The following is an 18,645-nucleotide window of genomic DNA, read 5'->3' as shown; positions in this document are numbered from 1 at the left end:
CCTGCCAGCGTGCTCCAGCACTTCTACTAGTCACTCCCAAGGACGGCTAGCAAAGTGACATCATCCAGTGTGAGTACAGATTCCGGCCTTCCCAGCCTCTCACGAGGAGAGAGACTAGAAGCTAGCCCAGTGGAGCAAACCCTTGAAACTGGTTTCAAGCCAATGGGAAGCATCACGGTGAGACTCGAGAGGGCTGCTCAACTGGTCCACATTGGTCAGGAAATGCACTGGGCCACCCTGGGGCAGAGCTCTAGGTTATTTTTGGCTGAGATGGTTGATATGCAGAAAGAACTTCCCTTTTTTTTTTTTTTTTTTCTCTTTTTTGCAGCACAGATCTACAACTGCTGAGTAGTTCACAGCATTTCAGTTCTAAGATCAACCTTCCGAGTAACTCTATGCCTGCCAAATTGCCAGGGCTATTAGAGTGTGATTATACTGCTTGGCTCTGAGCATTAGATAATCCTAACCAGCTGGGCTTGCTCTGGACCTGGGATGGCTCTGGACATCAGCTGCTTCCTCTTAGTGGCACTCTTTTCAGCAAGCTGTGAAACCATCACCTCCTCGGATCAGATGTGCATTGAGGTGAGTCCAAACTATTTGTCTCTACCCAGCTGACTCTTGCTGAAAAATTGGAGATATGGCACACAGACTCATCTGAGCCTTGGCTTTAAGTTTCTACAGTCCTAAAGATGACAATGGGGGATATCAACAGACTTTCGCTGCAAAGAGCAGACCTTCTCAACCCTGACGCCTAAGCCATGAGAGCTGTGTGTGCAGCATCCGAGCATATGGCCACTCCCCACACAGCCCTTTGGTTTCTCGGCTGTTGTAGTAAAGACTAGTAAGGAGAGGCCCATACCAGGTTTCAGAACATTTACAGGATCATTCTGAATGAGATTGGTTTTCTCCTCCAGTTGGACACCCTTCCGTCCGTTAGACTCAGATTTACCCACAGGAGTAAATCTAAGAACCAAGCCAACTCCAACCTTCTGTTTTGAACTGTAACAATATTTATCAACCACTGGGAAGTTGTAGAGAAGAGAGAGAGAGAGAGAGAGAGAGAGAGAGAGAGAGAGAGAGAGAGAGAGAGAGAGGTCAGTCCTTTGCCATCTTAAAATGATTCAACCTTCCTCATACTGTCCTTGACTCTGGCAAGGGGCCAGTCCCACATGGGCATGCTTGACAAAGGGTACAGACAGAAAGGGGTGGCTTAGTAAGTTCCTTTCCTACTTTGGGACCGAAAAGAGAATATAAGCCAGGGATAGCTGGGGGCAAAATGAATCTGAGACCGTAGTCAGACCAATGATCTAAAACTCAAGGCAAAGACTTGCCAGACAAGGGTATGAATCAAAGCCGAAGCCGGGATTTGAATGACGTCTGGAACAGAAACAAACAGAAGCTTGTTAGCCGTGTATTTGAGTGGACTCGGGCTGTCCTCAGACCAAGCAGAGATAGGATACTCAGAAACAATCAAGGCAGGGATGGTATATTAGTTTCCTCGGGCTTCCAGAACCAGTGCTAGAGAGTGGGGAAAATTACATGGTAGGAATCTATTGTTTGTCCTTTCTGGAGACTGGAAATCCAGGATCAAGGTGGTGACAAGGTCGTCTTCCTTTGAGCACCTTCTTCTTGGCTCATAGATGGCTGCTGTCATGTCTGTAGGCTGGAAGGTAGTAGCAAGGTCGTCTTCCTCTAAGGACTTCCGTCTTGGCTCGTAGATGGCTGGGTTCTTAAGTGTCCACTGTGTGTCATCCCTCATGCTTAGCTGTGTCTAATTTTCTCTTATTGAGACATTAGTTGTGTTGGCTTAGGACCTACCTACATTTCCTTATTTTACTGTAATCTGTCTTGAAAAGCCTTGTCTCCAGTCATAGCCACATGAGACACAAGGTCCGGGGGGGTTAAGGCTTCAACATAAGAAGTTTAGGCTTGGGAGGATGGGAGACAACTCGGCCTATAAAATAAATAAAAGAAGAAAGGGCCTTCATCAGCCCCAGCTTCACCTCACTCGAATTGGGAGGTCAAATTCACATACCAGGTAGATGGCATAAAGAGATTGGGATGGGGGCATCACCTTCTCAGTGACCAAGGACCAATGCCAGTCACCTGCTGACAGCATCCCTAGCTGGGATAATCTTCCCATTCATTCAAGTTCCTCAAAACTAGGCTATTTGCAGTGCTCTGTTCTTAACTTAGTAGTTCAACTCTCAAAACCCTACACCTAAGGGCCTGTGCGGCCCTTCTGAGACCACAAGAAGTCCAGGAAGGGCCAGCTCTGCTGGGAAACTCCCAACAGAGCTACTGAAGTAGTCAACCACTCATGAAGGTCACCAGCCTCTGGAGTTGCCAGTTCCCTTTTGTACATTGCCCCTGCTTTGGCAGAGAAAAGAGAAATAAGGCAAAAAGAGGGAAACTGCCTATGGTAGACCTTCAGTACCATGCCTTTCAGTTCATGGGAGTAGAGCTTGGTGTCCCAGATCACCAAAGGCCCTGCATTAGAGTGAAGATTTCCGTTTTGGAAGTCTAACACACCAGTCCCCATCTCTACCCTGTGGCTGCCTTCTGACACATGCCTAATTTTAAGTAGCCTTGCAACACATTCCATTAACATTAGATCTCTATTTTCTCTTCCCTCTTCTCTCGTGGGAGTCCACAAAGGTTTTCTAGTGAGATCTGAGCTTGCTTTACACAGCAGGGCTGCATTAGGGGATGGCCTGACCACGTGCAAGCTCACCAGGGGTTTGAAACAGTCTGCACTTGGCTGTGCTGGGGGAGGTCTTTTGCCTCGTCTCTTGGCATTCCTTTAAAAAGCCCTTTAGAAGAGCCAGAAGGGGCTGGTGGGTTCAGACCCAGGCCCTTCCGAGGCTATCCTGTTTCTCTCTCTCTCTCTCTCTCTCTCTCTCTCTCTCTCTCTCTCTCTCTCTCTCTCTCTCTCTCTCTCTCTCCTCCCCCCCGCTTCTATCTATATGTTTCTTATTTCCCCCTGCTCAAGAGTACCCTGGAAGAATAAGAGGGAACTGGTCTCCCTCATTCTCTCATTTTTCCTTTTAAGCAGCAGGATTCTAAGGCTGTTTAATACATGTGATGGGAACATGTTCCTGAGGGTTCCAGACCTCTATGCCACAGATGAGTGGGAGCAAGCAGGGCGGGTTAGGAGAAACACGTGCCTTTGATTTTCACAAAGCACAAAGGTCCTTGTGAAAATTTCCTCCATTCAAATCACCTTGGTTCTACCCACCCTTCTCCCAGCCCTCTCTTCTCCCTCGTCCCACTTCAAGCATAGTTAGGCACTTGCTGCCTGTCTGTTCCTAGGACTCACCGTCATGAGCTCATCTAGTGTGATAATAAGGGTTTTGTTTTGGTTTTGCCTCCTTTTCAGCTTATTAAACTTTTGTCGAAGCAAAACGCACAGAACGTTCACAAAGCCCTCCATATGCAGTTAATTGCAGTTTCACCAATAAACACATCCAGGTATTCCCAATACAACTCAAGACACAGTGTCTACTCCATACCTGAGAAGCCCTCAAGCCTCCTCCAGGTCATTAGTTCCTCTAAGATATCCAATTTTCTAACTTCTATCATCATGGTTGCTTTTACGCCTACCAAAAAATAACTTTACACTGTAGGGGGCCCATAATGTTAAAATTCTTTTTGTCTGGCTCCTTTTTTCTTGATATTAAATTGGTGACACTTTCTGATGACATGCACAATAGTCATTTGTTGATTCCTACTGTTAAATGACACTCTGTTTGGTAGAAGACCCCACCACTTATTTATTACTCTACTGTTAATAGAAAATTTGTATTGTTTATAATTTTCTGGAAGTTATGTATGATACTGGTTTTGGACTTTCTTGATTATACCTTTCTTTAGTAAACAAATATACAAATGTATCTTATATGAGTACCTGAGTAGATGTATTTTCCCATAGGGGTGTGTGTGTGTGTGTGTGTGTGTCTGTATTAGACATTGCCAGTGTTATAAAACATTGCTACTAATTAACAGTCATTGGCAGTATGTGTGACTGTTCATTGCTCCAGAGTCTTGTTAACGTTTGATATTAAATGTGAGCCATCCTGATGGTTGGGAAGTTGTATTTCATTGGGATTCAGTTTTGATTTCTCTGATGAATTATTCAATTGAGTACATGTTCACAGTTGTTTACATACTTCCTCTCTTCTTGTTCTGCTGAGAGTCTAACTCAGTGTTGTTCTCCTGCTGGACGAGCATTATGACACGGATACACCCCCAGCACTCTACAACTACATTTGTGTGTGTGTGAAATGCTTAAGTCTTTGGCCCATTTTCTCCTTTGTTGTCTTGATTTGATAGCCAATATGTTCCTCTACTCTGAGACTTTCAACTTTCCTAAAGGTATCTTTTGCCAACTGGAAGTTCTTCATATTATTATAACTTGATTTAACATTTCTTCCCTTAATTTTCAGTACATTTCTGTCCAGTTTAAGAAATCTTTGTCTACCCCAGAGCTATGATGATATTATCCCACAGTTTCTTCTGGAAGATTTATTGTTTCATATTTCTAAGTTTCACAGCTCAAAAACTGATATATACATACGTGCATATATATGCATGTTGAATAGAAGTCAGAATTAATATTTTAATAAATTTTTTGGCTTAAGTTCCAACCTACACCACATTCTGAAAAAATTGTAATAAAACCTCATGAACACTCCACAGAGAATCTGTCTGTTGCTAAATGCCCCCATGTTCTCTGTATGCATGTAACAAAATTACGACCATGACCAGGCCTTTAGAGACTAGCAAATATGCAGCCTAGCTGGAATCCAGTGTTCTGTAATTGCTACTGTTGTAACATTTTCAATGCACTCCGAAATAGTTCCTTGGGTCTGCAGGCTTACTTCCCCACCCCCATTTCAAAAGGGCTCATCTTGGTCTTGATTGATAGGCACTCAAAACCAGGGTAAGACAAAGTCCTTCTGTGTCTAGGAATGGGGTGGGCTTTACTTGGCAGTGCCGTCTTTTGAAGAACTCCAAGTTCACAGATGCACCAGCTTCCTGGGAACTTTAGATGATGGGGGGAGGGAGGGTGAGATGACCCCTGAAGTGGGCACTTCTGCTCAGGACTGAGGCCCCTTCTCACAGCATACCTGCAGGGTGAGTTTCTTATCCCCAAGCTACCGCTGGGAAAAAGGGAAGGAAGCCCAGACAACTTAGTGCTGTGAGCTTGGAGACAAGCAGGCTAATTCTGTAGAGCAGTGGTTCTCAACCTTCCTAACACTGCGACCCTTTAATACTGTTCCTCATGCTCTGGGGACCCCCAACCACAAAATTATTTTCGTTGCTACTTCATAACTGTAATTTGCCACTGTTATGAATCATAATGTAAATATCCGATATTCAGGATATCTGATATGTGACCCCTGTGAAAGGATCGTTCCACACACACCCCCAAAAGGGGTCTTGACCCACAGGTTGAGAACCACTGCTGTAGAGGCACAGAAAACAAAGCAGGTTTAATTGGGATGTCCTTCACCTGGAGGAGTCAGCTTGACAACACCATTTTAGGGATGTGCCTTCCTGGGAGTTTTCCCTTCACTGGCTGTTTTGTTTTCAGAGAGTAATCTTTGCTCTGGAATTTAGCTTACCAGTCAAACTGCTCTTTTGGATCAAGGTGTGATTAAAGGGAAAGGGGGGGGGGGGGTCAGTGTTTCCAAATCCTCATGCATGCATGTGTCAAGTGTAGTAGACATCTGAAAAGCTGGGAATAAGCATTCCAGTGAAATTCAAAGGCTTCCAAATTAGAAAAAAAAAAAAAAAAAACAACTTCTCAATGCTTGCAAGGACAGAAAATACAGTGGGGTGGGAGGCAGTTGGGGTACAGCAGAAACAAAATAACATCCTGATTGAAAAAATGCAAAGCAATGCCTGGAGGGAAAGGGGATTGCAAACACAAAGGAGCCCTGCTCTAGGTAAAAGAGGCCCAGCTCTGAGCCCAAGCTGAAGACAAAGTGGCTGGCCGGGGTCCTGGTGCACTGCGGCTCCTAAACAAACGCTTCTTGACACAGAGCTGGGCGTGTGCGGTTGCATGCCTCTGCCGCCACCGCTCTGCTGGCACAGACTTTCACATTAAGAAGGATGGGCCCTGTCGGCAGTGCAGCCAGCCGAGGCAGAAGAGGGGAAAAGCAACTTTGGAAACTGTCCATGTCCAGAAAGAATAATCACGTTGGGCTCAGGGAGCTGTGGCATGGTGGACGTCTGCCTGGGAGGAAAGCCCAAGGCACGTGGTCCTGGCAGCGGTGGAGGTGTCTGTTGCTTTGCGGCATCCTCTGAAGGATGCACATTCCTCTACTCTATGACCCCATGCTCTGCTCGTAAAACCCACCCAAAGCGCTGCCCCTGGTTATGGGGTGAGAAAGAGCTTCTACCAAAATGTGGCTTCTACCTGAATCCAAGACCAGGAAACACATAGAACCACGATAAAAGATGTTCTGGCACACGTGAGCCTACATTTATTTTCTTCCAAAAAGGAAGGAAGGAAGGGAGGGAGGGAGAGAGGGAGGGAGAGAGAGAGAGAGAGAGAGAGAGAGAGAGAGAGAGAGAGAGAGAGAGAGAGAGAGAGAGAGAGAGCACTGTCATAAGAGGCTGAAGAATTGCCTCAGAGTAGAGAAATCTGTGGAAATTTGACAACAAATGCAAGGTATGATTCCAGATTGAAAAAACAGAAAATTATCTTGGAGGCCAGCAAGGCAGCAGCTAGCAAAATTATGGACTGTTGAATAATAACCAGAATTGATGTTAAACATTCTGAATTTGATAATGGTGCTGTGATTGTATGTCCCTGTTCTTTCTTTCTTTCTTTTTTTTATTCTTTGTGTCTTTCACATCATGTCTCCCAATTCTACCCATCTCCCACCTTACCCCAAATAAAACAAAATAAAATTTAAAAGAAAAAGGAAAAAAAAAGAAGGGGAAAATCTTGTCATGGAAGCTGCAGTGTGACACAGTGAGTCACACAGTAAACCCCTTTATCCATACCTCTTTACAAGAAGGTGTTCATCACAAAGCATCACTGGTCTGGTTCCAGGCCCCTGGTCTCTGCTGCACCATCGATGATGGGCCCTCACTGGAACTCTTCCTGGACACCCCGTTGCTGCCCTGTGTTGTGGAGATCCTGCAGCCCTAGGGCACAGGACTGACCACCCTCCATGCTCCAGCAGATCACAGATGGGGTAGATGTTGGGGTGGGCCAACATATAACCCTGGTTCTGGGCCTGGGGAGTTGCAGGGTTGGTCAGCCTGCCAGCTCTCCCCCGTCTTCACCCCCGGGATGGGCTCTCCAGCACTGCCCTGGCTGGTTCACCCCTGGCAGCAAAGAGCAAAGGGTGGGAGCCAGTTCTCTGGCTTTCACACCCTCAGAGTCAGTCCTCCCACACCTACACCTTCAGGGCCAGCTCTACTGTGTTGCCCAGCCGAGGTGTAGGGGCCACTCTTCAGAGTGCTGCTGCCGCTGAGGAGCAGGGACAGCTCTCCTGTTTTTATGACCTAAGGCATTGATAGGGGGGGGCATCTCTCTGCCACCCATGCCACCACGAGACAGATGAGTAATGGGGATAACTCTCCCATGCTCACAACATTGGGGCTGGCTCACCCATACCTCTCTCAACAGTGTCAGCTCTACTGTGTTGCCCAGTCAAAGTGCAGGGCCTATTCTCACGAGTGTTGCAGCTGGTATGGGGCAGGGACAGCTCTCCCTGTCATTCTCCCTGACAGTTCACCCTCAGGCATTGATGGGGGGGGACATATTTCCCCCACCCATGCTGCCACTAGACAAATGAGTAGTGGGGACAGCTCTCCCATGTTCACAACCTCAGGCTGGCTTACCCACACCTCCACCGACAGGGTTGGCTCTATGGTACTGCCCAGGTGAGGTGCAGGGCCTGCTCTCCCGAGTGCTGAAGCTGGTGGGGGGTTGGGTCGGGTCCCCCACCTGCTGCAGGGGGTGAGAGGCAAGGAGAGGAGGGAATCTTTCCCTCACCCATGCCACCAATGGCATAAATAGGGGCATGACCTGCTCTACCATTCTCATGCCTTCAGGGCCAGTCTGCCCATGCCCCTGCTAACAGAGTCAGCTCTATTGTGCAGCCTAGGTGAGGTGTAGGGCTCTCTCTCCTGAGCGCTTCAGCCAGTGAGGGGCGGGGCCAACTCTGCACAGCCCTATGCTCTCTGCCTTTGGTGGTATCAGGAGCCATGAACATCAATACAGACCATGGCTGCATCAGAGCCATGAACCCAGACATGATCCCCAGCAGAAGCTCAGGCCCGGACATCACCATGGCCCTGGGTGGCCATGAAGCCATCCACCTCAGCCTATTCCTCGTCTTTTTTGTCTCTTCAGATATGCTTCTGTCCACAGGACATGAACTACTTTCTCTCTCTCTCTCTCTCTCTCTCTCTCTCTCTCTCTCTCTCTCTCCCCCATATCACTCCACACATTTGCTCACCATAGTAGTGCCTGTCTGCCTGATGCTGCAAGATGCTAGGGTGGACGGCCTCAGGCCTGCACATGGGTCTCCTTACCCCACTTAGAGTGCCATGGCCCTGAGCGGGACCATGCTTCATGACAAAGAGATCATAGTAGTGCCCAACTACCTGGGCTGGAGACCTCTCTAGATCCTGAGCTAGAACCCCCAGATTGCGATTCATTGAATTTTGCGAATTCAATGAATTCAGCTGCATTGGGTGGGGCGGGGGTGTTGCTCATATGTCCTTGTTCTTAAGGAGGTATAAACTGAATATATATAACTTACAAAACCTTACATTCAAAAGGACTAAATGAGAGTGATTGTATGTGTGTGCACATGTTCACACTTCCAGCCTTAAAAAATAAAATCAAGGTTCTCCTTTACTTTACAGCTAATATCTACTTATGAATGGGTGCATAACATGTTTGTCTTTCTTGGTCTGGGTTACCTCACTCAGGATGATCTTTTCTAGTTCTATCCATTTGCCTGCAAATTTTATGATGTCATTGTTTTTTATAGCTGAGTAATACCTCATTGTATAAATGTACCACATTTTTTCTTTATCTATTCTTCAGTTGAGGGGCATCTAGGTTGTTTTCAGGTTCTGGTTATTATGAATAATGCTGTTATGAACATAGCTGAGAAAGTACCCTTGTGGTATGATTGAGCATCCTTTGGGTATACCTAAAGAGGCTAGGTAACAAGGAAGGCCCAAGGCAGGGAATGGGTGGATCTCCCTGGCAAGGGGAAACAGAAGAGATGTCCTGGGTGGACTGGGGGTGAGTATGGATGGGAACTTGAGGAATCTGGTTGAGGAGTGGATGGAGGGTGAGAGTACTGTAAGATACCTAGGCATTTCGAGGTCAGGTAGAAATGCCCACAAATCTACAAAGATGACCCCAGCTAAGCCTCCTGGTAGTACTAGGGGATATGTAGCCTGAACTCGCCATCTCCTGTGATCATGTTGGTGACTACCCCAACTGTCATCATAGAGACTTTGTTGTTGTTTTTTTTTTTACTCTTTTTGGGGGCCTGCCACCCAGCTCCCAGATAAATCACACACAGAGGCCTATTCTTAATTATGAATGTCTGGCCTTAGCTTGGCTTGTTTCTTGCCAGCTTTCCTTAAATTATCCCATCTACTTTTTGCCACTGTGCTTTTCCCATTCTCTTACTTCTGTAACTCTTACTCTTACTCCATGGCTTGCTGTGTAGCTGGGTGGCTGGCCCCTAGAGTCCTCCTCCTTCTCTGGCTACTTGATCTCTCTTCCTCCAACCTCCTAGATTTCTCCTTCTATATCTTCTCTCTGCCTGCCAGCCAACCTATCCTTTCTCCTCACTTGCGATTGGCTGTTCAGTTTTTTATTAGACCATCAGGTATTTTAGACAGACACAGTAATACAGCTTCACAGAATTAAACAAATGAAACATAAGCAACAGTAACACACCTTAAAATATTCTACAACAAGAAGACTTTATTCAGTAATTGATGGAAACAGATACAGAGACCCACAGCCAAACATTAGGCCAAGCTCAAGGAATCCTGCTGAAGAGAGGGAGGACAGATTGTAGGAGCCAGAGGGGTCAAGGACATCACAAGAAAACCCACAGAAACAACTAATGTGGCTCATAGGAACTCCCAGAGTCTGAACCAACAACCAGAGAACTGACCTAAGCCCTCTATGTGTGATAGTGGTGTAGCTTGGTCTACTTCTGGGACTCCTAACAATGGGAACAGGAGCTGTTCCTAAAGCTTTGGCTGGCTCTTGGGAACCTGTTCATCATATTGGATTGCCTTGTCCAGCCTAAATACAAGGGGAGGAGCTTAATCTTACTGTAACTTGATATGCCAAGCTTCGTTGGTACCTATGGGAGACCTGCCCCTTTCTGAACAGAAACAGAGGAAGAATGGGTAGGTTGGGGGGGCACAGGGGCGGTGGAGGTTGGGAATGGGAAGAGAGGAGGGAGGGGAAACTAAGGCTAGGATGTAAAATAGACTAATTAAAAATAAATAAGGAAAATCAACTGAAAACTATCCAGTGCTTCTTATATGTTGCTAACTCTCATGGTCATAACAATTTTTATTGTAAAACCCTGACTGCAAAAAACGGTAGGGGGCGGCTGTGTGTGGAGCCCAAGACACGTTTGGTTTGAAATTCTAACTAACTCTTGTCATCCCCCGTCCGCCTAGAAATCAGGGGCAGCAGGGCCATTGCTATTTCCGTCTTCGTGGAGATTTGTGGAACATGCTCTGGTGATCTGCCTGCCTGCCTCTCCTTTTTTGCTGACGTGAAAGATCTACTTCACTTCCTTGCTTTTCCTCCATCTAGAAGCTCCCTTGGCCCTTGGCTCAGCAGAGTTTTTGGTTTTTTTTTTTTGTTTTTTGGTTTTTTTTTTGCAGCCTCTACTTTCTAATCCCATTAGTGCAGTAAAGTGCTTAGACGGCCCAGAAGAGGCTGAAAGAGGAAATAATTTCAGTGTCCTAGGCATGTATATTCAGAAGGGGGAATCGGTAGCCCTAGGCCTTTCACTGTGGTACTATAATAGAGTCAGACAGACTGGCAGATCCCCCTTTATCCATATGTACATGAAGTCAGATATGCCAATAGGGACTAGAAAAGAAAAATGTCTCCTCCAAGCTAATAAGAACCACAGCAACATTGAGCCCACAGTTGTCCACACAGGTTCTCTCTGAGTGAGCCACATTCACGGGCACCAGTCTTGTAACATGCTTTTCCTCACCAGTCAGCTTAATCATGTAGGTTTTAAATGCAAAGTGTGCATTTCAAGGACATTATGTGGATGGATTTGTGACAGTGCCAAGAGGACTTTGGGTCTATAAAAATGGAGGATAAATTACAGGGAAATATAAATATGGCATTTTCATCATCGACAGTTGTAATAGCCTCACAGAACAGAAGGAAACCAGCGGTTTCCTGTAGATGCGCATGCTTAGTGGAGCTATGAAAAAGTGCATCATTGAGCAGGAAATGGAGTTAAGCAAAAAGTGATTAAAATGGTGCCGTCTAGAGAGCCTCACCATTCAGGAGAAAAGGAAGGTGTGTGGACTTCTGTTTCCAGCTAGGATAATCTGTTTGTAGTCAACACTAGGAAGGCAGCTGAGCTAGAGTGTGGTGGGGCAGCCTCATGGGCCACTGGAGAGCAGGTGTGTGCTAAGGAAAGACCAGGAGACCGGTGGTTACATGAGTTCACCTAAGATGTGAGACGACCTGAGCACTGGTGGTCACTGTTGCTCATCTTCTTGTATCTCCAATGATACTTTTCTTAGCTAGGAGCCTCCCTAGACAGGATACACATCACCAGACCTTCCTACCTGCCCCACGCCCAATCACACATACACACACACCAGCCATGCACACTACAGCAACACCAGATAAACCATGACCCTACAGTTCTGTGGACTTCTGATGAATATCTTCCCATTTCTACTTAGTTCGAGATCTGTATCTTGGATTAGGGATTCAAGAGGCAAGGCCTGTCAGATTTCAGGATCTTCAACTATGTTGGACACAGGGTGGGCCCAAAGATCCACAGTCTGGTAGTCACAACCTAGAGATCCTAAAAGGGGAAATAATTCACATTTCAAGGTTGAAACACCCAAGATCTGTGTTACTTAGTTTTCCTTTTAATATTGTATTAAGAAAATTTGTTACAAAATAGTTACCAGAACTTCCAAATATCCATCACTCACTATTGAAGGATGGTCAGCGTTTGTCTTCAAACTTGTCTACCCAGTTCTGTCTCCTGCCTCCCGCTCTGTTCCTTTGTATTGTTTGTTTGTTTGTTTGTTTGTTTGTTGAGTCAGGGTCTTACTATCTCAGACTGGCTTAGAATTTGCAGCAATCCTCCTGTCTTAACCTCCCAAGGGCTGGGATTATGGAATGATTTGTCTCTTTTTCTTTCTTTTTTTATTTTTTTTTTATTTTTGCCAGAGTATGTTAAAGCAAATCTCAAACCTGTCACTTTATTTTTAGCTACTTTAATCTGCATCTAAAACAAAACATCTAAGACCATTTCTTTTATATAATTATATTAGCCATTAATGTTAAAAAAATTCATATTCTTTCTCTCTCAAATTCATTATTTCTCAATATCAGCAAATCCTGTCTTCAAAGTTCTCCGATTGTTTATAAAATGTCTTTTCCTAGCTTTTTAAAAATCATAATCTAAACAAGGATTAATCTATTATTTGCTTGTCTAAGTAATTATGGATATTTTTTCTTATAACATAGCTTTTAAACAGTTATTTTCTGTGCATATGCAAGCATGTGAGGACACACCATGGCATGTGTGTGGAGTCAGCTTGCAAGAACCAAGTGCAAGAGCGGGTTCTTTCTATCCTGTGGGTTCCAAGGGAGCAAACTCAGGTTGGCAGGGTTGGTGGCAAGTGCCCACTGAGACATATCACCAACTCCCCTTTATCTACAAAGCGTTTCTGACCTCCTCCTCTTCCTTCTTCCTCTGCCCCTACCTTCCCCAGTTACTTACTATATAGAATGCCCCACTTTCTGTATTTGGGTGACTGCTACTTTATGATGTTTTAACTTAAATTTGCTGTGTCACTCCCTTACAGACATGAAGCTAGGCCTAAAGTCTTGACTAGATTCCAATTTATTCATTCCTTCATTTGGAAGCTTGTTTTTGGCAAGTATATCTCTGCAGGGTTCCTCTAGGGAGTACCACATTTTGCTCAGCTAGACTCATATTGATAATAGTGTGGCTATTGATAATCCTTTTCTCTCCCAGTACTGAGGATTAAACTCAGGCTTGTGCATGCTAGAAAATGCCCTTGGTTTTTGTTTGTTTATTTGTTTGGTTTTTTTGGGGGGTTGTTTGTTTTTCAAGACAGGGTCTTGCTGTGTAGCTCACATCATCCTTGAATTCATAATCTCATTGACTCTCTCCAACGTGCTCAGATAAGAGGTGTACCCTCCACATTTTGGCTTACAGCCAATACATTCCTAACAAAGCATGTAATTTTCTTAATATCATCTAATTCCATGATTCAAAGTTCTCTGATGGACTACAAATTTTTTTTACCAACTGATTTATTTGAATCATAATCTAATCAAGAGCAAGTGCTTTGTTGTTATTCTTGGTGGTAGCTTACTAAAAACCTGTAGTGAATAAGATTGTGCATAAGCATTTTGTGTTTTTTGCAAGTTTATTTTGGGGGAAGATTACTAGATGTGGGACTGATTATCAAAAGGTAAATCATAAATAACTTTGCTAGATAGTACATCAAATTACTAAATCAAATACTAATTTATATTGCTTCTCCCATCAGAAAGAAACCAACAAAACATACAGCTGTGAAAATTTAGGTCTCAGTGAAATTCCTGGCACTCTACCAAACTCAACAGAATGTTTGGAGTTCAGCTTTAATTTCTTGCCTACAATTCAAAATACGACCTTCAGCAGACTCGTAAATCTCACCTTTCTGGATTTAACCAGGTAGGTAATTCAGCTCCTTGCCTGCTCTTGACATTTTATTTAAGCAAAACCGTATTATACATCTGAAGCATCTCCGATACCTCCTATAGGGCCACAGATAAGCTGCTCGTCTATTTGTCCTTCCCCAAGGAACACATTTCTGACACTAAGATGTATTGTAAATTAGGTCAACTAGGAGGAAAGTATCCTGCTCCCCAGCTCTGCAACAGCAGTGCTGTTTAGGAAGGTCTAAAGCAGTGGATCTCATCCTGTGGGTCACGACCCCTTTGGGGGTTGAATGACCTTTCCACAGGGCTCATATATCAGATATCCTGCATGTCAGATATTTACATTACAATTCGTAACAGTAGCAAAATTGCAGTTACGAAGTAGTAACGAAAAGAATTTTATGGTTGGGGATCACCACAGCATGAGGAACTATATTAAGGGGTTGTAGCATTAGGAAGTTTGAGAACCACTCACTGTTCTAAGGAGTATTGATGGCCAAAATGAAAACAAATCTTAGCCAAATCTGATGCCATATTATGCTGCATGTTAACATTGTCGGCTATCACTGGGCAATGACACTTTAGAAGAAACTCACAGATTCCTCTATTAATATTATTATTTTGTTGTTGGTGGTGGTGGTTTGTTTGTTTTGGGTTTTTGTTTTGTTTTTTTGTTTGTTTGTTTGTTTGTTTGTTTTTGAGACATGATCTCTCTATGTAGTCCTGGTTCTCCACAAATTCACCATGTAGGCCAGGCTGGCCTTGAACTCACAGATATTTACCTGCCTTTGCCTCCTGAGGGCTAGGATTCAAGGCAAGCACCCTTACACCTGCCTTCTATTTACTTTTTGTGTATTTGTTTTACACAAATTGGATAAATTCCATCATCGGTTCTAGAGGCAGAATCGTGACTCCAGTTGCTGAAATACAGCCTGAAAGCTGTGTCTGAATGCTGAACCAATGTTTGAAAACAAAGGGGCAGAAGTATCAAAAGCGAGTGAGAACATACAACTGGTTTATGTGGAAAGGAGGGAAAGAAGGCTGATGCTTTTGTGACATCTGCATCCCTTAGCAGCTCTCCATGCTGGGCTTCCCACCCCTGCAGTGTGGGAGAGCAAGCAACTGTAGTCATCTTTCATGTTGACAAGCACCATTGTGAGATACTATGGCCAATATCACTGCCCACTTGTGGGTAGATGAGGGAACCGTTAGTGTGCATATGTGCCAACAAAGGGATGTGTATTCGTGTGCACATGTGTGTAATCAATCCAGTGTTTTTAGATGTAATATTGGGATGGTGTTTTCTGAGTCTTTATTGTTCTCCAGCTCAAGGAGCATTTTCCCATATATCATTTGACATGCAATAGTTCTTCATAAATCCCTTTCATATTTAACTGATGAAAAAAGTGGGCAAGACTATAGCCCAGTGTTAAACGGTGTGCTTAGCATGTGCTCGGTCCTGGATTCAATCTTTACTAATCAACGCCCCCCCCAAAAAATTAAAGATTGTAGCTTGCCCATGGTGTTTTATAGGTATGCATGTATATATATATATATATATATATATATATAGTCTCCTGTGTGTTCTCTGTGGTATAATTTATGCTAAATTAATAGTAAATCATAGTTTAATTTTTACAATCAAGTAAATCACTGGGCTTTTTTCTTAAACACCCCCCCCCCCCCCGCGCGCAAAAACAATCCCTGAGTGTTCACTCTAAAGGGACAAGGACTACAGAATAAATTCTAAATCAGAGTGTTCAGAACTAAGGCTATTCATCAACCCAATAAACTGCTCTGTGGATGTGGAAGAAAATTCAACTTTGCTTTTCAGTAACTTGTGCTACTTATGGATTTCTTAATCCATGGCTGTGCTGGTGTTTGTTCTTTTGTCCTTGTATAAATGATTGCTAAATACTCTTATCTCTTTGAGGTGCCAGATTTACTGGATACATGAAGACACCTTCCAAAGCCAACGTCAGTTAGACACACTTGTGCTAACTGCAAATCCCCTGATATTTATGGCAGAAACAGCACTTAATGGACCCAGGTCACTGAAACATCTGTTCTTCATCCAAACAGGAATGTCCAGTCTTGAGTTTATCCCAGTGCACAATCTGAAAAACTTAGAAAGTCTACATCTTGGAAGCAACCATATTTCCTCCATTAAGCTCCCCAAAGAGTTCCCAACGGAGAATCTGAAGGTTCTGGATTTTCAGAATAATGCTATCCATCGCCTGTCTAAAGAAGATATACAGTCTCTACAGCCGGCCACTAACCTGAGCCTTAACTTAAGGGGAAATGGCATCACAGAGATAGAGCCTGGGGCTTTCAAGTCAACAGTCTTCCAAAGTTTGGACTTTGGAGGGACTCTCAACTTGCTGGTTATATTCAAGGGTTTGCAGAACTCTACTATCCAGTCTCTCTGGCTGGGGACATTTGAGGACATTGAGGATGAAGAACTTAGTTCCTCTGTGTTTGAGGGCCTCTGTGAAATGTCTGTTGAGAGTATCTACCTGCAGAAGCATCACTTCCTTGACATCTCATCCAATACATTCCACTGCTTCACTAACCTCCAGGAACTGGACCTAACAGCCACTCACCTGAAAGAATTACCCTCTGGGATTGCGGGACTAAACAACCTCAAGAAATTAGTTCTCAATGCAAATAAGTTTGATAATTTGTGTCAAATCCATGCTGCCAGTTTCCCCTCCCTTACACACCTTTACATCAAAGGCAACATGAAGAGACTTGTGCTTGGTACTGGCTGCTTAGCAAACCTAGAAAATCTTCATCTGCTTGATCTAAGCCACGATGACATCGAAACTTCTGATTGCTGCAACCTGCAACTCAAAAACCTGTCTCATTTACAAAGTCTAAACTTGAGCTACAATGAACCCCTGGGTCTAAAGACTGAGGCATTCCAAGAATGTCCTCAGCTAGAACTCCTGGATTTGGCATTTACCCGATTACGTGTTCACGCTGCACAAAGTCCCTTCCAGAACCTCCATCTTCTGAAGGTTCTAAATCTCTCCTACTGCCTCCTTGACACCAGCAATCAGCATCTTCTCGATGGCCTGCCATCGCTCCAGCATCTGAACTTACAGGGAAACCACTTTCCAAATGGGAATATCCAAAACACCAACCCACTCCAGATGCTGGAAAGCCTAGAAATCTTAATTTTATCATTCTGTGATCTCTCCTTCATAGACCAGCGAGCCTTCATCAGTCTTAAGATAATGAATCATGTAGACCTGAGTCACAACAGGCTTACATCCAGGAGCATCGAGGCTCTTAGTCATCTTAAGGGGATCTACCTCAATCTAGCTTCCAATAGCATTAGCAGCATCCCACCTGGTCTCCTCCCCATCTTGTCTCAGCAAAGGACCATTAATTTAAGAGGAAATCCCCTAGACTGCACTTGCTCAAATATTTACTTTTTAGACTGGTACAAAGAAAACAGGCAAAAACTGGAGGACACAGAGGACACTCTTTGTGCAAATCCACCATTGCTTAGGGGAGTCAAGCTATCTGATGTCACGCTGTCGTGCGGGATCACGGCCGTGGGCATTTTCTTTCTTATTGTATTCTTGCTTCTGTTTGCTGTTGCCTTGATTTTTGCAGTGAAATATTTTCTTAGGTGGAAATATCAACATATTTAGCTCAAGGTTTCCAGAGAAGGCAGATAAATGTGTTTAGCAAAATTGTCCTAAGTGAAAAAAAACAAAAACAAAAACAAAAAACAAACAAACAAAAAAAACTGTCACCCACAGGTGACCAGACTTTTCAGTTGGTTCCTAATGTTGGGCTGGGGTTCATTGAGCTTTTCTGAACATGTCATACTCGTAGGAGTCTCCCATGGGGCTGGGGCTAAAGGACTCTGCACTGCTGTAAGACAGAGCCACTTCCTCCTGTGAAACGTGACCCATATTCACTGAACCCGCAATAGCAACCCCACCCATCTGAGAAAGGAGAGCATCATGCATCACCCCTCTGCCTGCCCAACCTGGCTATGCTGGGGCCAACCGTGTCTCTCCACTCTCTTTCTCTCATACTTCTGACATTTTTGCTTGAGGCTCAGCTCTCTGTAATTGAGCCATTTGGGAAAGTTAGGCCCCAGCCAAGTCTCCATGCTCATTTTAAATGACAAAAGGTAAAATGTACAATGAATTTAAAAGAAAAGACAAAGTAATAAATTCTGCTCTCAACTAGATTCTATTAGTTACCTTAATTATTTGCTTTCTAAGGTTTTGAGAAGCCCCTAGGGGGCCAACAGTACAAAACTTTTACAGTCTCTCCCTACCCATCCCTGCAGGTAGGATTTCATCTATTTCACAGCCTGGAGGTTCCCCTCCCCCGTCTGGTTTTCTGGCTCTTGGGCTGCAAACTTGGAGGTGGGCTGCGGTCCAAACTTTCTTTTTATCATCCAGGTTTCTGGTCCTTGGACCTCTCTCCCACAGGAACAGGGAGATGAATCACGCCTGGTTCCCAGGCTGGCCTTCCGAAGCCTATTCCCCTTGGAGAATATTGAAGAACACCTTCACAATGGAACCTTGTGGATTGATGTGTCCCTGCACACTAGCTGTCGGGAACATGATAAGGCCAGTTTCGGGAGAAGAGATTTCTGTTCAGTCCAGGGATATTCCCAAAGGTTGTGGCAGTGATAGAAAACGTGGGAC

General features: G+C 44.4%; 1 protein-coding gene across 1 annotated transcript; it reads left to right on the top strand.

The window, feature by feature from the left end:
- The first annotated feature begins 336 nt into the window (after positions 1-336).
- On the top strand, positions 337-18,260 carry Cd180 (CD180 molecule). The gene is made up of 3 exons (XM_059276438.1): positions 337-582; positions 13,813-13,979; positions 15,900-18,260. The coding sequence occupies exons 1-3, from the start codon at positions 493-495 to the stop codon at positions 17,626-17,628; spliced, it is 1,986 nt and encodes a 661-aa protein (XP_059132421.1). The 5' UTR covers positions 337-492; the 3' UTR covers positions 17,629-18,260.
- Positions 18,261-18,645: the final 385 nt, after the last annotated feature.

Source organism: Peromyscus eremicus, chromosome 11 (assembly GCF_949786415.1).
Source record: "Peromyscus eremicus chromosome 11, PerEre_H2_v1, whole genome shotgun sequence".
Lineage (NCBI taxonomy): Eukaryota > Metazoa > Chordata > Mammalia > Rodentia > Cricetidae > Peromyscus > Peromyscus eremicus.
The sequence above is the reverse complement of the archived record's forward strand: the minus strand, read 5'-3'. Positions and strand labels throughout refer to the sequence as shown.